The sequence below is a fragment of the Malurus melanocephalus genome, unplaced genomic scaffold, assembly GCF_030028575.1.
Source record: "Malurus melanocephalus ecotype Western Australia unplaced genomic scaffold, MMel_1.1 scaffold_87, whole genome shotgun sequence".
Lineage (NCBI taxonomy): Eukaryota > Metazoa > Chordata > Aves > Passeriformes > Maluridae > Malurus > Malurus melanocephalus.
The window spans coordinates 1,265,345-1,284,393 of NW_026623319.1; the positions used below are offsets into that span (position 1 = coordinate 1,265,345).

Consider the following 19,049-nt stretch of genomic DNA (forward strand, 5'->3'; position numbering starts at 1 on the left):
CTCCAGCTCTTCCTCCTTCTCTCTGCAGTGGATCTGCTTGCCCTGCTCAAATGGAAAGCTTACCCAGATCGAGTGATGGATATTCTGGGAAGACTGAGACATGTCAGTGGCGAGGAGATTGTTAAGGTACTGCATGAAACAACAGCCTTTGGATGTRTCTGTGCTAGGCAGGGAGTTCAGACCTGCAGGGCACTTCTGAATGCTCCCTCCCACTGTGCTTTTTGACTCACACTGTGATCTCCTACCCTGTATCARTTGGCATTTTATTATAATGTGAAACTGGACAGGAAGATATGCTTGAGGAATTAGTGCAYAGTTAGTCTGTGGGATCAAGCTTAGTGAAATTCCCTCAGCCACATATGCTGGATCCTCAGGACCAGTAGTTCCAGTCTGCAGCCCCACACAGATACACTGTGTGCAGACACAGCCACTGGCAGGGGCTCTCTGGTGCATCCAGCCAGCAGTGCACCAATTTTGTGTCTCCTAGCTTGTAATTTCACCAGCTTTTGGAACCACTTTGCTCTACAAGATAATCTCATGTGGCCTGAGCTTCCTTAGGTCCGAGGAACTTCCAGCTGTGTTTGAATACTKGTGGTCTCAGCAAAATAAAAGTGCATTCCAGATATGCCTCTGATAATCTGAGGTGTGCTGGCAACTCTCCATAGAATTTATTTCTATAAATCTGGAAGTAAAAGATGATTTCTAACACCAACAACCAAGGAGAAGAAACTGAAGACAAATGCCATCACTTAATAAGTAGTTTATCATTAAAGCCACTTCACTGTAGCTTATTTGAGTGTTGCCATATCTGGAATGTTACTCTTCATGATAACTTGGTAACAGTAACAGGGGAGCACAAATCCCATTTATATTGGAATTCTTCAAGAATGTCATGTTTTGTACACTTTCTAGGGCAGTACAAGTATCTGTTTTTTATAGAGAAAGAAAAAGAAAGATATGGATTGAATTATTTCGTGGGGAGAAGTAATTGATTCTCCCCATAAATCAGCTGTCATTTGGCACTGGGATATGAAGAACAGAATGTAATAATTCAGAAAAAAGGCATTTTATCATTTCAGAGACTTCATAAATTGTTATAATTTAYTTCTTGTTGTCTACATCAGAAATTTAAGTAGAATAGATTAAAAAATCATAAGAGAATGCAGTTAACGATCTCCAGCATTCTCCTTCACACTCATCCTTTTAGAGACTGTGTTTTCAAAAAGCAAATCATTGAACTGTCAATGTTCAACAAACTGTGGAGTTAAGGGTGAAAGAAACAATTRGCAACACGTAACTTGCCCCAATTAATGCTTGTTAGAAAAGCTTTGCTTTCTGCCATATAACGAAAGTTTCAATATTAAACATAATTGTTTAACAGCCTCAGATCTGCCACKGAACAGTACCTGAGACACCTCAGTTATTTGAGATTGAGCTGTTTTGCCACTGTGTCAGGGAGCAGTTCCAGTCAGCTTAAAGCGAAAGGAACATTCAGTCAAATTTACAAGTCAGGCATGTAGTATGTATTTCTTACTTTCTGTTTTTCTGTCATTTTTGTCTGAAAATATTCCTTGTAAAGAGGAAAGTTTTTCTTAGTAAAAACAAATTAAAATCTGTTACTTCATATAGGTGAACCTGAAGTGATCTGTCCTTGACAAGTGTTTCACAAAGATATTAACATGTATGAASTAATTAAAGCAGGGGAGAAGTAACCTTTGGAATAAAATTTAAGTTAAACTTCTTTGTTCATGTCATTTTAGTTCTTACAAGATATTCTGGACACGTTGTTTGTAGTTTTGGATGACAACACAGAGAAGTACGGTCTGTTGGTCTTTCAGTCTCTGGTAAGCCCCTGGATTGTTATTTATCTCATGCTCAGTGAGCTTTAAGTTTCTTGTGATCATGTTGCTAGTGATTTACTTCCACAAAAGATGAAATGTTTTCTGTAATGATCTTGGGTGTGGAGTGCAGGGTGACCTCCACACATCCAGGGGCAGCAGTATTTGCCCTCAGGGGGGAGAAGCAAACCATACCTGTTAACCCACATGTGACTGTTCAAAGCAGCTCCTGTATTTGAATGCTCCTCACTCCGGGGAAGTTTTGTGTGCAGTTCCTTGAGATTGGGTTCCCTTTCCATGTCCCCAGGTGTTCATCATCAACCTGCTCCGGGACAGCAAGTACTTCCACTTCCGCCCCGTGATGGACACCTACATCCAGAAGCACTTTGCAGGAGCTCTGGCTTACAAGTAGGTCTTGCTTTTCCCCCTCTTTGAGAGATGGCATCACCAGGCTTGGCAATGGTGGCACCATCAGGATCMCAACCTTCCTGGCAGCAGTGGTCCCCAAAAGCAGAGCTGCTCACCTGGAAGTTTTCCAGCACAGCTGGAGGGAAAAGCTGCCAAATGCCACCTGTGGCTGAGCGTGACCACACTGGGTATTTCTCTTGCTTTCTGGACTGGCAAATCTTTCTCTTTTTTTTTCTTTTTTTTTTTTAACTGAAGAAACACTCAGCAACTACTCATTATTATTAGTCTGTACTAATGAGCTACCAAGAGCATATGCATTTCTTGTCTTAAGGATGCTGGGATACAAGACTTGTGTGAAAGCTCAGAGAACTAATTGTAATTTCCTTTTCCAAGGTAGACAGGTATTTACATAAGATGATCTATTTGGTTACAATTTAATTCCACTAGATCAGAAATTTAAATTTCACTGTCACTTTGAAGATTCTGCCTTATTTTCTAGTATTCAGAAGAGTCTTGCATCAGACAATGAGACAGATTTTATGAAAGCAGTATCAGTTAACCTTCAAGGTGTTGTTTTTACTTTCTTTTGCACTATTGATTTTGTCTATTTGAGCATATTCTATATTTGGACACAGTAAAACAGCTAATAATTGGTTTTGATTTTTTAAGCAATTCACATTTCTGTGTAATTAAAATAAATAGGAAAAATACTCTATCAACAGCAGGTTAAAAYGCACAGATAATATACAACGCTAGAAGGCACAGTCGTGTCCAGAGTGTAAAAAGCAGTGTTCTGCTTTGTGTTAATTAGCACCTCTTTCACACATAGCAAATGTTTTTTGGTAGTCTGATGTCTGAAATAAAACACGGTTTTAATAYACCTTTGTAAGTTAGTCCAGGTGGTATCATGTATTTACCAAAATAGATGCAGGTATTTTCTTTGTGGTCTCTGTTTCTAAAAGCTTCTTATTGAGTTGAGGGCTGAGAGTTCTTATTAAAACCAAAATATATTTTGGCCTTAGAACCATGCTTTTATCAAAGCTATATCTCTAATAGCATATTTTTTATGTTGTCTTAGTGGTCTTCATGGTCCAAGTCAATTACAGAGAAGAAATTATTTTCTGGTTTTGAAAAWGAAATGGAAATACTGTGTAAATTCAGTATCAAGGACAGCTGTACTGACCACTGAAATGAATTGAACTGAGACTGCTTTAGAGATYTCTCCCTAAAACCAAAATGTTTGATGCCTGTTTAGTTTTCAACTGGTGCTGAAGGTTCCTTTTCCCTGTTCCTCAGGGAGCTGATCCGATGTCTGAAGTGGTACATGGACCGCTCGGCCGAGCTCGTGCGCCAGGACCACATCCAGGAGGCAATGAGAGTAGGTATCCAGTGGGAATGCTGGATTTCATCTGGGACTGCACCAGGGCTGGGAAAGCTGGAAATGGAATCAAGGGCAGTRTAGCACGGCTTCTTACAATTATTTAACCAGATTTTTTATATATATCTATAGCCACAGTTTTAGTTTTAGGCACAATTCATTCTTGTGCAGAAAAGACTGGAAGAATTACATCCCCTTAAGCCCTTTTGAAGCCCTTGGACTTAGATCCAAGGCCAGTGCATAAATACTCCATTGATGTGGGCTGCACCTTGCCCTCCCAGCAGCAGTAGTTTTGCTATTTTGCTCTTCATTTGTGGCTGTGACAAGCTCTGTTGTACCGTGGGTTGAAGTTCTAGAGTATTTTAAGCAGCAGATAAATGAGTGTTTCAATGGATGAAAATCCTTTGAAGTTGCACAGGACCTGACCTATGGATCTGTGAAGGGAGCACAATATCCCAGGGAGACACAGCTGTGAGAAACACCAGGAATGTTTTGGTGCTATCAGAAAATATTAAATAAAGTATGTTTTGCCATGTGCAGTAGTCAGCCAGGAAGTTAGCATGTCAAGTGCATGAATACAAGATAGCATTTGCAGGAGGATGTTTTCCTTTGAGTGAGTGCCCACCTGCACCTTCTGCCTCCAACRGGGCTTGTGTCCAGTGCCTGAGTCTGGGCACTTGGAGAAGTGGAAGCAGTGACTGTGATCTGCACTTGGGTTCTGTCACTTGTCAGGTCCAGCAGGTGAAACCTCTCCCAGGTGAAGGACCCTGCCAATGCCATCCTCTCACTTTCCAGATCCCCTGCTAGGATCCTATTCCGATAATACAAGGGCATTACACCAGTGCTTGCTTTGTCTTTGTGGAATTTACATGCTTAGAAACATCACCTTTGTAATTTTCAAACACAGGTTCATAGGGAATGGTAAAAGTAGGGCAAAGATATCTTTTCAAGAAATTATCAACTTTCTCTTTTTTTTTCACCATCCTTATGGTTTTTTTCTATTTTTTTTAATTGCAAAGCAGGCTATTTAAGTTATGAGATGAGAGGAAGATCTCTAGCTGGAATGACTTTGAGGAGGTTTTCTTTCCTCTCAAACCACTCATTAGTGCTTTATGCAGTGCAACAAATCAAGATGTAGGATATTGTCCCTATGTGATCTGCATTTGTTGAAGCTCATAGCAATGCTCTTTAGAAATAGCAACAGGAATGCTGGAATGTCTTTCAGAAGCTGGGGTTAGTGAAGTCAGTTTGTGAATATGGTACATTCTGTCTCAGGTTCCAAGGCAGCTCTTTGCTTACTGGGRCTCTCAAGTGCTGGCCCAGAACGTGGCTGTTCCCTGTGTGAGGGAGGTCACTTTACAGACCTGACAGCCCAAGCCTTTCCAAGCACAGGAATTAAAATTCACACCAGAGTTTGTGCAGACCTGACAGCACATCCTCTGCCACCCACACTGCTGTCACATCTTATTCAGACAGTTGTCTTTGCAGGTATCTCTTGCACGCCCAAATTCAGGTCTTTATCTTCTCCCATTAAAGTGAAGTGACTGATTTCTTTCGTTTCCAGATTTTATTTCAGGCATTTGGAGCAAGTTTGTACCAAAGSCCGTTCTCATTGCTAATGTGTCATTACTGGTACCAGATTCTGCTGTTGGGGATTTTGGTGTTCTTTGATGTGTTCACTACACTCCTTGCATTAGTAGTTCTTGGACTGAGAAAGCAGCATAGCTCTGTATCCCTTTTCCCTGAATTAGCCACTGAGTGTAGTATCCTAAAGCTGGTGCTGAAATACCTCTGCACTCTTAAGGCTCCTGGCTGCTCATGTACATTCATGATGGACATAGTGATGTCTCATAGGATTCTGATTTCCRACCCTGGCATTAGCAAACAGAGTTCTAGAGGATTTCTAAAATTTTGTATCTCCCTCAAGACTGCTCTGAATTCTCAAAAACTCCTGCGCACCATGAAGGAGCTGTAACTGAAAGGACATTTTTATCTAGAACACAGCATCATGCTCCTTTATTATGCCCATACYAAGCTCCACAAAAGCTGCATCCAGGAGCAGCTGCTTGTGCTTCCAGGGCTTTACTTCTGTAGCCAAGTGTCCACGAATGTCTCCACAGCCAGTTTTGTTTTCCCTCAGAAATAAAAAACTTAGGAAGTGTCTCTAGGAAATGCCCTTCCAACTTCAGTTATCTTCCAGTAGTAGAACCATAGGTGGGTTTAGGAACCAACAGCAAAGGCTTTTCTCCTTCAGGAGGTTTTTCGTGAGTCTTTATGCTGCTGGTCAGAGGTGCTGCTCATCCTTTACTGAACATGCACACACAGACTGTTTGTAAGGGATCTCCCTTAATTTGACACTGATTTTTTTATATCATGCCAAACACCATCAAAAGCTGGGATTTTATCTCAGTGCACTTCTATGTCTTTAGGCACAAATGCACATCATATTTGTAATATTGCATGTAGCAAGAGCCAGAGTTAGTCCAGGTGCTGACTTGTGCTACCAAGACTTGGTCTGTGTTCCTAGCATCCCAGTCTGCCTGCAAATGCAGGGAACACTTTGCCTGTGTGGGCTCATTGTTCAAGGTGTTTGTGCTAAGGAAGTGCAGGGTTTTGAACCCTGCTATCTCACCTTCCACAGGRAATTAGGGAAGTTCACACATAAATGTTCTGATTCCCTGCAAAACATAATCCCCACATTGAAGTTACAAGCCTTGGGGTGAGAATTATGGTTGTGTGTACTGAACCCCTAAAGCAGCTCATCCGAGCACTGCATGGGTTGKGTTTGGTGTTAGCACAGGGATGTCAGACTGGGAAGCAACTGGCCTTGTTCTGGAAATGAGCCAGGAATGCAGCTATTATTTCCCAGTGGAGTTCTTTGGAGTGAGGAAGCTTCACTGAGAGATGGTTTAGTTCAGAAGTATAAATAATAACTGCTGTGAAGTTGTCATAATTTCCGAAGGAAAAAAGTCTGTCAGAGTCAATGGCATTTTGAAATCCATGATAGCTTTATGARGAATTTCACATTCCCATTCTATATCCTTAAAGCTGTGGCATTCTGAAGTTTACAAGAAAGCATTGCATACTTGTGCACATTTTGTCATGGTTTAGTGAGGGACACCTTATGGTCGCAAAAATACCTCTGGAGGGCAAAATTTATATTTTAGTTAACTCAGTTTCCCAGCATTGAAGTCAGACAAGAATACTTTCCATGGAATACAGTGGAATATTATCAAGGTTTCTGTACAGCCTATGATTGCTGAATCCCCAGCCTCTTTTCCTGTGCTTGGTTTTGAGGATATCATCAAACTATGTATTATGTCTTCCTTTAATTGCTTTTTTGGTGAATCCTGCTAAGCACTAAGGGAAGGAATGAAGTGTGCTGTCCCTGTTACCTGGTGCATTCTGGTGTTGACAGTTGTGCACAGCCAGTATCAAGGAGGTGTGTGAAGTGTCACTTTGCTGGGCTGGTGTCTCAGAACTGTTGATAGGGCAGTGACTTGTTAGAGCTGCTCAGAACAATGTGTTTTCTTCATGGTCATTGCTGCCAAATAAACACAGCTGTAAATAATGCCAAAATATACAAAATTTTGAAAGAAAACAGAACAGCTTCTCCAGACACCACAGTCATTGTGCCAAGTCATGAGAAAACCAGAAATTTCTTACCTTGACCRAGATTTTCCTCAAATTATGTAACTCATATTTGTTCCTTTGATGTAATRTATACTTGCTCTGTTAGTGGGACACGCAAGTAACAATGTTGATTGGTTGACAATGGGTACTTGCCTTCCTCAACTGAATTATGTAACTTAYAAAACCTGTTTTTCATTCTCTTTTCTAAAGCTCAAGAATTTAGTTATTATGCGTGTAGAGTCTTCCCTGGTTCTCTTTAAATCTCCTTTATGTTTCTTTCTCTCTTTTTCTCTGTCTTGATCTCCTTCTTCTCCTGCTCCTTAAGGCCTTGGAATATCTTTTCAAGTTCATTGTCCAATCTCGGATCCTTTACTCCAGAGCTACTTGTGGAATGGAAGAGGAGCAGTTCCGCTCCAGCATCCAGGAGCTTTTCCAGTCCATCAGATTTGTGCTCAGCTTGGACAGCAGGAGCTCTGAGACTCTCATCTTCACACAGGTTTGCTATTTCCTACACTCTCACTGGCAAACCACAAGGCAGCTGTTCCTGCACGGGTAGGAGGTGTGGGCACATGGGAATTCAATGCGGGTCAGTGGAGTTTTCCCCCCTAACAAGCTGATGATGCTGGAAAACAAGACACCCATTAATGGTATTAGACAGTTGCACGGGTGATGTGGACTGGGGGGTCTCCAGGGGGAAATGACTTCTCACATGAGATACCATTTTTGCTGTTCAGCAAAGTAAACTGTGTTTTCAAGTCTCTCATTCCTATGTCTTATGGTTGGCCTCAATAATTTCTAAATCCTTCATTATAGTACTTCAAATGGACACTTCAAGTCACAGCAGCATCACAGTGCTGTGTTCGGCTGATGTGTTTGCATTCAGATAAACTTAATTCCAGCACGTGCTAAAATTACAATCAGAATCATGTACAGCCCGAGCACAAACATGTTGTGATGCCCATACTCATATTTAATGCATAATTTTGAATGTGGCCCAGGGGACTTCATAAAGATTCCATGTGAACTGAAGACAGTACTTGGAGTAAGGATGCTGCTGAGTTTTGGGTTCAGTTTTAAAGACCACTGTACTACATTACATACTCCTGCATTTAAGTTTGAAATGTCAAACACGCTGTGTTGTGCCTCTGCTCGGGGAATGTCAGAATGCACCACCCAGAACTCCCTGGTAAYGTGAAGGTTTGTAATCACTAATGCAGAATTACAGATGTTTGGAACATCTGCTSTATTTTGCCAAAGAAGCAGCAGCTGTGAACATTGCAGCCAAGCAGTGACTCTGCTGGTTCAGGAAGCTGCCAGAGGAGTGATCTCTTTCTTAAGGAGCTCTTCTGAAAGATTTGAGAACAGCTGCTCTAATCTTTTATTTAATTACCCATTAGTGGGTATAATAAGATGAGCCAGGAACAACAGAAGTTAGTGCACAGAATTTTGCAGACAAAGTGATTGTGAATGGAAAGAGCCTCTTATGAATGTTTTCCAGTTGTGTTGGTCCCAATACAGAGGGAATCTCACTTTGAGGATGGGGGATTTTCCCTTTTTCTCTATGTTTCTCTTTTTAATTTCTTCCTCCTTTTCTCTCACTATGGTATTTCTTACTTTGGACTTTTATAATTTGTAAAACCTATCCTTGTTGAATCTTTGAAAAGTTTACTTTTTGTTTCCCCCTTGCCACTATGTTGCCCCCCAATCCCATTGCCCCCTAGGCCTCCCAGCCTGGAGGGCAGGCGAGCGCAGCCGGGACAGGTGCCCCACAAAAATCTGGGGGCACAACAAGGCCGACATTTAATTGTGTAAGTAATGATCCCCAGGAGTGCTCAAGTGTTTCATTGTGGATGTTCCCAGTTAATCTCTTTTCCCTACCCCAAACACTCTTTTCCTGCATATAAGCTGGAGTTTGATGTTTAAGTGGCTGGTACTTTAAAACCAGGAGATGTGGAGTATTTCAGTTGTTAATGGAACAGTTCATGGCATCCACACACCAAAAAGACAGTACTGAGAGTGTGCACAGAATTATGTAAGTGATATTGTTGAGGGGAGCCAAGCATTTGTTTCTTATTTGATTATTAGTTCTGGAAATCTGGAAAATGGTGAAATACCCACAGAAATGCTCGAGGCCCTGGCAAACATAATTTCCCTCACACTTGTCCTCTTTTCCAGGGTATTTGAGAGGTCTCAGTATGTCAGTTCTTTCCAGCAATGAGAGTAAARCTGATTTGCTTCCTCCCAGGCAATTAGTTTGACATGAGTAATGTTCCAGCATATTTTAGGGTGCTGTGCAATAATGGACCCTTCAAGGAACTGTTGAAATTATCGCCTCAGGACAGCTCCAAATTTTCCTGAAGAGATCCTATGCCTACCCTTGGATTGYTGTGGGTTATACAGGAATCCTTCTTTTTTATAAGTAGCAAAGTTTAGGAGCACTCCTGTAAGGATTTGTTGGGCCAATATTGCAATTTCACTTGTATTAGCCCAAAGATAAAGACAGTGACTGGATTTGTGGCTGTTACTGCCTTCCAAGAGTACCAGGAGCTATCAAAATGATTTCTACTTACTTATTTTGTTAGTAYATTGCAGGTATGTAGGAACAAACAGGTGACAACACCCAGGAGACCTTGTGGGGGTTTGTGTAATCTGAGTTGATTGTAACAAAATTAGATGTTGAGAGAGAATGAGCGGAAAAAGAAGKAGGTAGATTTATATTCAGAATAATTTAATGAGCTCTACGGTGTTAGCTGCAAAAATAACTTAGATTTTGCTCAAATACTATTAAATAGATTTCACTGTTGAAGGCAAAAATACTTGGAGCCAAGACTTGGCAAAGAAGGAGGCTGGGATTACAWGGATTAGGACAGTCATGTCAGTATAGAAGAGATACAGAAGTGTTTTTGCAATGAGAAAAAAAATCTCTGAGGAAAAGGAAATACTGATAGTGGTGAGACTCTGGAAGGGCAAAACTGAACAGAGATCTGCATGAAGTCTGGCAAATCTAAACTTGTGCAGGAAACCACTGGGGTTTTTGTCGAGAGCTTCAGGCAAGGGAGATGGGAAAATGGCAGGAAGTTAAAAGGGGAGGTGAGGCTGGTTCAGAAAGCAACCATTTAGGGATTTAAATAGTTATAATGAGGAAGCAGGTATGGTACTTGGGGACTATGTAGAGGAAGAGAAGAATTTTAAAACATTAGAGGTGGTGGCCATTGTTTGGTAGGACACCAAGCGTGCAGAATTTGAGATTAGGGTGATGCATGGAATTTTCTACTGTTKTGAAGAAATTAATTGAAAAATAGGAAATAAGAGATGAAGAGTTTTTTGTTGCTGTTGTGCTGACACTGTTTCTGCACTTTAAGAAGCACTTTCAAGGATAGCTCCAGTTTACTGGAAATATCTTTTACTGCAAGAATCACATGCACACTCGCATGATGTGAAGCCTCTTTCACATGGACTCACACCCCACCCCTGCTGCAGAAATCCTGGAATGTCACATGGCAGAGCTGCTGTGGTTAAGGGTCTGTCAGCAGGTTCTTCACTTCAGAATATTTTCTGAAGAGTTTTAACTGTCTTAGGTAGTTGCTTAGTAAAAAAATTGGTATGGAACTGTCTAATCAGAAGCAAGTGTTGTATTAACTGGAAAAAGTAAATCAGCAAAAATGGACTATTTTCTGTTCTCTGAGATCTCAATTTTTTTTTYCTGTTTTTTAAGTTGTGTCATAGAATACAGCCTTTTCAAGCTSTATCTATGTGCTCAGTTTATCTAAGATTTTTCTCTACTACATGTGACTTGTTCACTGGAAGCTCCAGGTATCACAAACCATGAGCACCAGCCACAGCAMAGTCTGTAGTAGCTTTGTGCAGACCCTTCATTGAGTGTTCCTGTTGTTGCTGTCTCACTGCCCTGAGCTGCAGGTCTGGAATTGCAGGTGCTGAGCTCTGTCCTGTATCCACAGGCTGCCCTGCTGAACTCGTTCCCTGCCATCTTYGACGAGCTGCTGCAGATGTTCACGGTGCAGGAGGTGGCAGAGTTTGTGCGGGGCACTCTGGGCAGCATGCCCAGCACGGTGCACATCGGCCAGTCCATGGACGTGGTGAAGCTCCAGTCCATCGCCCGCACGGTCGACAGCCGCCTCTTCTCCTTCTCAGGTGACACCCGGGCTCTGCACCAACACCTTTTGCACTGTCTTTGTTGCAAACAATTCCTTGCTGAATGCCAATAATGTTGGGAATTGTTTCTCTTGGCAGCGTCATTGATAAATGTATTCATTAGCTCGGTTGGAGTAGGGTGTAAATAACACCAGCATTCTGGGTTTGATCCCTCTTTCACAAGTGAGCTTTTACTTCAGAGTCAAACTCCACGATCCTTGTGATTCCTTCCCAACTCAGAATATTCTACAACTCTGTTAACTCTGTTCAACACAAGTACTTTACAAGTTTYCCTATGGTAGGAAACATTTATAAATCATGGAGCAATTGTAGTTACTAAAGATTTGTAAACATACATAAAAAAATCAAGTCAATTATTAAAAGTGCCAAATTTCACTTGACACTTTACATTGCTCTTACCATGGACAGGAAGAAAACCTCCTTTCCAGCCAGCTTATGCCTGAGAAACAGAGGGGATAGTCATGTGAGAAACCCACCACGTTCCTTTAAAGTATTTTTAATCTTTACATTATCACTTTATTATTTCTTCAGCTCAACACTTTCATAATTGTTTAATTCTTGAAAAATTCTTAAAATTTAACTTAAATATAYTTACATTATTGCTTACACATACTTTAAAAATCAGAATTAAAAAATTCTGTAAGAACTTAGTGGAAAYAGGTGAAGATTGTGAGTATATTTCATAAATAAAGGCCTGAAAAGTTATGAAGGTAACAGTGGAAGAACACAGAAAGCACCATTGGGTTTCTCTTTCCTGTAGTGAGGACCTAAAGTTAGTGCACTTAAATTATTGTACTCAGTACAAGGTGAGAATGGGAACACCACAGAATTTTATTAAAACCATCCATTGTAATTGTTTGTAAATATTTTCTTTCCTTAAATTTGAAATTATTTTCCTTCATWCAGAGTCCCGGCGCATCCTGCTGCCTGTAGTCCTTCACCACATCCACCTTCACCTACGACAGCAGAAGGAGCTACTTATCTGCTCTGGGATCCTCAGTAGTATCTTCTCCATAATCAAGACCAGTTCCTTGGTAAATCTGCTACTTGATTTTAATTTTGTATTTGCACCCCTGATTTAGTAAAATGAAGAGTGAGAGATTTTTATAGGTTAATACAGGTTTTTCAAAGAACCTTGAAAAAACAAAATTGTGCTGTCAGCAGGAGAACATCTGAAATAAGGGTCTGGCTCTGTGTGTGTGACTCAGAGCATCCTGATTACACAGTGTTCTTGCKGTTAGGAGGGGGAAACACACACGCCTTCACCAGCTTTGACACTGTTTAATTTTCTTCATGCAAGCCCAGAACTTAGATGTCAGTGGAGTTTAAAAGTTCTACACAGCTCAAGGACTCACAGTTCTTCAAGAGACAGTAACTAGCACTTTGTGGTTCAAATTAAAAGAATACTCTAAAATTATCCAATCAATGAAATCCCACTTACTTCTGGAAATTGCTGCTGAGTTTCAACACCCAGCTTCGATGGTCATAATACTCTGATCTCAAATGGTAACTAGATCATTTAAAGCAATKCTCACAAAGAGGGGGTGGTGAAGTTTCCCCACCTGACTAAAGTAGGAAGCTCATGGTGCTAAATATAATTCATACCAATGTGTATTTTCAATTACAAGTCATGGTTCTGTGTGAAAGGAATGAGATGAAAGGTATCATGGAAATAAGCTAAAATAATGCTGCCATGGAGTAAAGGTTCCTGAACATAATCTGATCCTGTTGTGTTCTAGACCTTTGATTATAGACTAACCTCTATGGCTGTGACCCTGAATGTTTCCATCAGAGACTGGTGAGGTAACACACACACAGAACGAGACAGAACGAGAGGATCTGGGACCAGTGAGGAATTTGATTGTACTTCTCTGAACATGTTATGGAGCTCTCTATCCCAATGAGCCTGTGGTATGGCTGACTCAGCAGAACTGTCTTCACCAGTTCCATCTCTCCRGTTTCTAACTGTCTGTTTGCTCACCACTTGCTGTAGGAGGGAGATGTCGTGGAGGAGGTTGAGATGATGGTGGAGAGCCTCCTGGACGTGCTCTTACAAACTCTGCTCACAATCATGAGTAAATCGCAGTCTCAGGAGGCGGTAAGAGGGCAGCGCTGCCCGCAGTGCACAGCAGAAATCACTGTTAGTAACTAACAATCAGTTTCTATTTCCTGCTTCTCTAACCTCTGGTTCAGTCCCTCACCACCACTGGTACCTCATCACCATCTCTGCTGCATGAATGCCCAGGGCTTTGTCTCTTTCCCTTARTAAGCCACAAACCCAGTCCTTCCTCCCTGCACTAGTGAGGGCTGCAGGAAGCAGTGGAGCTTGGGAAGCTTTTGTGCATTTCCAGGTTATTTTCTTGTTTGTCTTTGCAGCTGGGATTGAGAGTTGTTGAYTAAAACATGAGATGCTGGGGAGCTGCCTGGAGCCTCACCCCTGAGGTGCTATCACCAAGGGCTAGATGAGATCTGGCTGTGATTCCCAAGACTGAGGATATCAGAGTGCTCCATGGTTAATTCCCTTTGCTAAAAACCCTGGAGAGCTTCTGTCCAAGGTCACTGATTATTTCATGCAAATGAAACACAACCCACTTTTCCAAAAGAAATTAACAGATCCTAAGTCAAGGGAGCTGTTGAGCTTGGTGGGAGAAGAGGGAGAAACCACCACCCTACCCAGGCTGCCACAGGGAAGAAATGTTTCTTTGACATGCAGTGGAATAGAAGACAAAGAATAAAATTTTGCTGTTCAGCCGCCTTCTTTCCTGGATTGGTGCCCTTTTCTATTCTAGCCTATTTTAGTCTATTTTTGTTTGTCGGAGTCTCTAATGCAGCTTTTGCACAATGTAGGATGTTAAGCTGCTGTTCAGAACATCCTTTTTTAGACTTGTTTTTTTAGCAAATGGCTGAAACCTCAGAAGTGCTGCTGGGGGCAATTGTGGACTAAGGTGCACTTCTCACCCGAGAGAAGGTTGGATCTTTCCTTGTTAGCTGAGATGATAAGTTCTTTGATAAAGGACAAGAAAGGCACTTGCGTGCCAATGTCCAGTAATATCTCTGTTTCCTTTTCCTGCTGCCATTTGACTCGCTGCTGTTTAGCACRTGCAGCCCACACAGAAGAGCACACCTTTCTTCCTAATGAAGTTCAGCCCTGGAAAGTTTATTGGAACAATCTGTGTCAAAGCTTCTRGGTAGATGCTTGAGCCAATTAGAAAAACAGTAAAATGGAATGGACAGTCTCTTGTATTTGCTCCTCAATTTACATTTCACAGCACAGTGATATGTGTATTCTTAATAGATACAGCATAGATTACTGTATTTTCCAAAYTAGTAGCTTTTTGTTGCAGAAAAAAAAGTGTTGTGCAAAGGRCTGGCAGTTGACAGACCAGTCCTGATGTTCTTGGCACCACCTTGCTTGCTCTCTTGGACAGATTGCTTAACTTCTCTGTGCTTTGCTTTCAGATTTGTAAAATGGGGGAGCTCCTCTTTGGAAAACACTTTGGGATGCTGTGGTAACTGGTTAGGGTGCATCTGCTTTGCAGAATTACAGAAATGTAATTGTAGCTCATGTAGGCTTACTCAGACTGTGCTCAGGAAATCTGACTGCAGTGCTGTCAGTATTGAAGCTTTGACAGCACAGAACTTGGTGAACACTAATAAATCATATATTTACAAGCTTCCAGACACCTTCTGTAACCCAGCCTGATCCCAAGCTGTCACTGCTTTACTGGTCTGAGTCAAATGTTCAAATAATTGCTAGTCTGTTGGCATGAGCTGCAGTCACACCTCTGACTGACACTGTATATATTAWGTACCTAAAAAAGGTATTGTCAAAACCTGCATGCTTGGAGGGTGATTTGTTAATGTCTGTAATAATTTTTGATTATATTTGATTAGATTACAACTTTGATTAAAAGCCCTTTAAAACTGGCATCTGTGAAGGAGTCTTCAGGAGGTGTATCCATGTATTAACAGTAATTCAAGAACTGTTAACCTGCAGTATTTCATGACCTGTGCATGTCAGCTGTCCCCTCATAGGCATTGGGGCCATTTCAGACCCCTCCCTTTATACCTTCCCCCGGGTTAAATTTTCTACCTACAAAATTTCAGATTGTCTGAATGAAAGAGTTTCTCATTTGGTCAACAGGGAGAATATGTCTCCTGCCTTTTATCTTTGCTTCGTCAGATGTCAGACACTCACTTCCAGCACTTACTGGACAACTTCCAAAGCAAGGATGAACTGAAGGTACAAAAGGATGTGATGTTTGTAGGGTGATTCCCTCAGAATGGGAGAGCAGAGGGGAATCCCTCCAGCATCACTTGCCCTGTTAATCATTCCTATCCACTGGCACTCTGTTCAGGGACCTTTCTTTCACTTTTACAATCATTGGTGTAGTGTTGCAAAAAAACGTTTAAACCACAGGGCACCAAATTATCTTTATAACAGCAAATAAAGTCTCAGGATAGATGTTGTTAGATATAAGTGATATCGTAATTGTTACATATAAAACACAGGCAGAAGAACAGGGTTTTTTTAATCCTGTGAATGTGAAGTCAGTTGCTGTGTAGCATTTTACTAGATGTTCAGTATGCATGGAGCTTTCTTACAAAGGGTATTGATTTTATGCCAGAAGAGAATTTCAAGCCTTTTGTGGGATACAAATGTCTCTAGCAGATGAAATCTTTTTTGGGAAAGCTGCAACCTTACCACTTCACTTGCTGCATGCTTCTTTGTGAATATCATCTTAAATTATGGCTCTCCATAACAGCAGGGGTTGGTGAGGGGTACAAACCTCTGACATTTTGAAATGGCACATTTCACATCTCACGCCAGCAGAAACTTTTTACCTCCATTTCCATAGGGAAGAGGAGTGTCTCCAACAACAGCCCATTTAAAAGGCAGAGTAATGTATAAAGACAAGCTTTTACATAAAATTATTTTGTTTAGCATGGCACTCAATAAAATATGCACAGTAAGAAGAATCTAATGTGGCAGGAACTTCTGTTACCTCAACAAATAAAATGGAGAAGCAGTGAGAAGWCTTTTCAGGATAGACTTTCAGCTTTTAAATATTTTGTGTGCATACAGAGAGGCTGAATAAATCAGGGAGATGGATTTGGGATATAAAATTCTTATCTTTAGGTTGCAGGGTTCAGTGTATCGCAGGTTGATAGTCATCTGCGATTGCTGCCTTTCTGGTAACTTTCAAATTGTTCAGAGGAAAATGATTTTGTAAATTAATTCATAATAAATTTTAATAGATATTTTAAAATCAATCTAAACGATAATTCTTATATCTGACCTGTGGAAAGGTCATTGAACTGAAATTTGTCTTAATGCCCATAAGAACTGTTGTATCTCTGATAATCTGAGTTTATGTTCCAAGAATATCACAAAGGTTAAAGATTTTATATAGTACTTTTTTCCTTCAAATACTGTTTTAATAATATTTCCAATCCTTTTTCTGGCATGGAAAGGCATTTTGTTCACATACCACTATTACACTTTAGGCAAAATGAGGCAAAAAATCAAGGAGTTTCTAGTGCTTTACTCTGAGCTCAGTTACACCAAGATATTAATCACACATCCCCCACTARGGCATCATGGTAGGATGGTTTTGAAGAAACCCTGCACTGCCACTTTCTCTGCTATTTTGATTTTGTGTGGAAGGAAAATAATACAATCATAGTTTGCAAGGCCACTAACTTCTCATGTTTGATCCTCACTGTTGTTCTGTACAGACATGGGGTGCAGGTAGTCAAAAGCCAGAAATGGCTTCAGGTTTGGAGATTTCTTTTGGAAAGCAAACATTCAGCTGAAAGTGTCTTAAGAGCTTTTCGCTGTTGCCAGAAATGGGGTTTTCTGTTACTATTTTAGAAAGCATGTGTAGGAGTTTTACTGGGCTTGGGGGTGTGGTTGGTTCTCAAGTTGTGACGTAAGTCCAAAGAAATTTGGACAGATTAATTAAATGAATACATTAAAAAGTGATTATGGGTCCAGTATATTTGAAAATAGCTGCAAATTGACACTGGAACTCTGGGTGATAATATGAGAAGTCATACACCATTATGCACATAGGAAAGCTTTTCATCTCCCTGTAGAAGTGAAGATTTGAAAGAAGCTGCAACTTGTATATTAGATGATATTATTATATCAGAGCCATATTCCAATGTATGTTGCTTCCATCTTTCCAGGTTATGGCCTTGCAACACAAAGCTCGAGTAGAGCACACTTATCTTAATGGTCTTTCTTACAATCAAAAAAATAGATTCACCTGCAGCTGCTGCTGAGATTTAATTATTTTTCCTTATGTAATAGGAGTTCCTCCTTAAGATTTTCTGTGTGTTTCGGAACCTGATGAAGATGAGTGTCTTTCCTCGAGACTGGATGGTGATGAGGTTGCTCACCAGCAAGTAAGTAGAGAAGCGGGTGTGAAGTGTTGCCATTGTGTGGCAGACTGAGATGTGAGGATCRAGACAGGAATTCTGGAGTGTTCATTCTCATTCTGCTGTTAACACTCTGGGCCAAACCTGTGTGTTGGTGGGTTTGTTAAACTCCCCCGGTGTTCTCAGAGGCAGGAGTTGAAAGCAGAGCTGCCCTGAGGGTGCGGGCAGAGGAGTCCAGCAGCTCCAGCACACGGGGCAAGACCCAGCTCCCCACACCAAGGAGTGTTAATGGGCCTCTCCCTCCCTTTCAGGGAATCCCTGCATTGAATGTCTGTCTCCTCCCATAAACATCCCTCCTYAGCTGAGGAGAAAATTGGGAGCAGACCCCAGCCATGACACCAAAGCATTGCACARAGATCTTTCTCAATTCAGTTGTCATCTACCATGTTAATGTTCCATTTTATCCCAGTTTCTTGCTTCTGCTGGGTTAAGTACTGTGCTCTTTGGATTGGCAGCAGTGTTGAACACAGGGTGGCTGGAATTATTCACTAGTTTCCTCAGCTAAACTAGCTATGGAATTCCACCTGACTGACAGCTGGAGGGCTCCCACTCCGAGGAAACACCATGCAAATGCTCTGAAAGTCTGCCTGCTCAGCTGAGCTGAATGCTCTGTGAGTCCACCCTGCTAATGAGAAGTGAAAGAAGTGGATTTCAGTAATTCAAGCATAAAGATTCAAAGAAGTCCTGTAGGAAAAGAAAAATCCACCTGAATAAGTAGCTCTCTCGGATGCTGCAGGTTACCTGTTCCCTYGGGCATAATTTGGCCACAAACCTTCAGACTGATGGTAAAGTTTAGCAGTGTTACTGGAGTAGTGCTTGCATGTGAATCAGAGATGTACTCTTGTGATACTATTGTTGCCTTATCTACATGCCATTTATGAATTCCCGAGTTTACCACTTGCCTTGATTGCCTTTCACTTAGGTGTATTTAGCCACCAAAAAAAGAAACCAGGGAATAAAAAATTGGTAAAATACTTGCAAGTATGTTGTGTTGAATGTGAGTGAAATAAAGGACCACTGTATAGGCAAGAACAAGGGTAACTCAAAGCTTCTGAGTTACTTTTCTCTGGGGGAAAAAAACATCTTTCTGCTTAAAGTAGGAGGAAAAGGAGTGTATTAATGCATTTCACTGCAGGTCCTATGGCCCCAGCCAGGCAAAATAGACAGGATTTTAA

General features: G+C 41.1%; 1 protein-coding gene across 7 annotated transcripts in view; it reads left to right on the top strand.

Annotated features, from left to right (window-relative positions):
* The window catches only part of DOCK3 (dedicator of cytokinesis 3), a 181,046-nt gene that overhangs the window by 118,156 nt on the left and 43,841 nt on the right, over positions 1–19,049 (top strand). For all 7 annotated transcript variants that reach the window (XM_057368019.1, XM_057368022.1, XM_057368020.1 and 4 more), the window contains exons 19-28: positions 29–126; positions 1,761–1,844; positions 2,146–2,246; positions 3,543–3,624; positions 7,583–7,753; positions 11,217–11,409; positions 12,337–12,464; positions 13,424–13,528; positions 15,575–15,673; positions 17,747–17,841. In XM_057368019.1, coding sequence (XP_057224002.1) covers positions 29–126; positions 1,761–1,844; positions 2,146–2,246; positions 3,543–3,624; positions 7,583–7,753; positions 11,217–11,409; positions 12,337–12,464; positions 13,424–13,528; positions 15,575–15,673; positions 17,747–17,841 — 1,156 coding nt within the window. The remainder of the gene's footprint in view (positions 1–28; positions 127–1,760; positions 1,845–2,145; positions 2,247–3,542; positions 3,625–7,582; positions 7,754–11,216; positions 11,410–12,336; positions 12,465–13,423; positions 13,529–15,574; positions 15,674–17,746; positions 17,842–19,049) is intronic.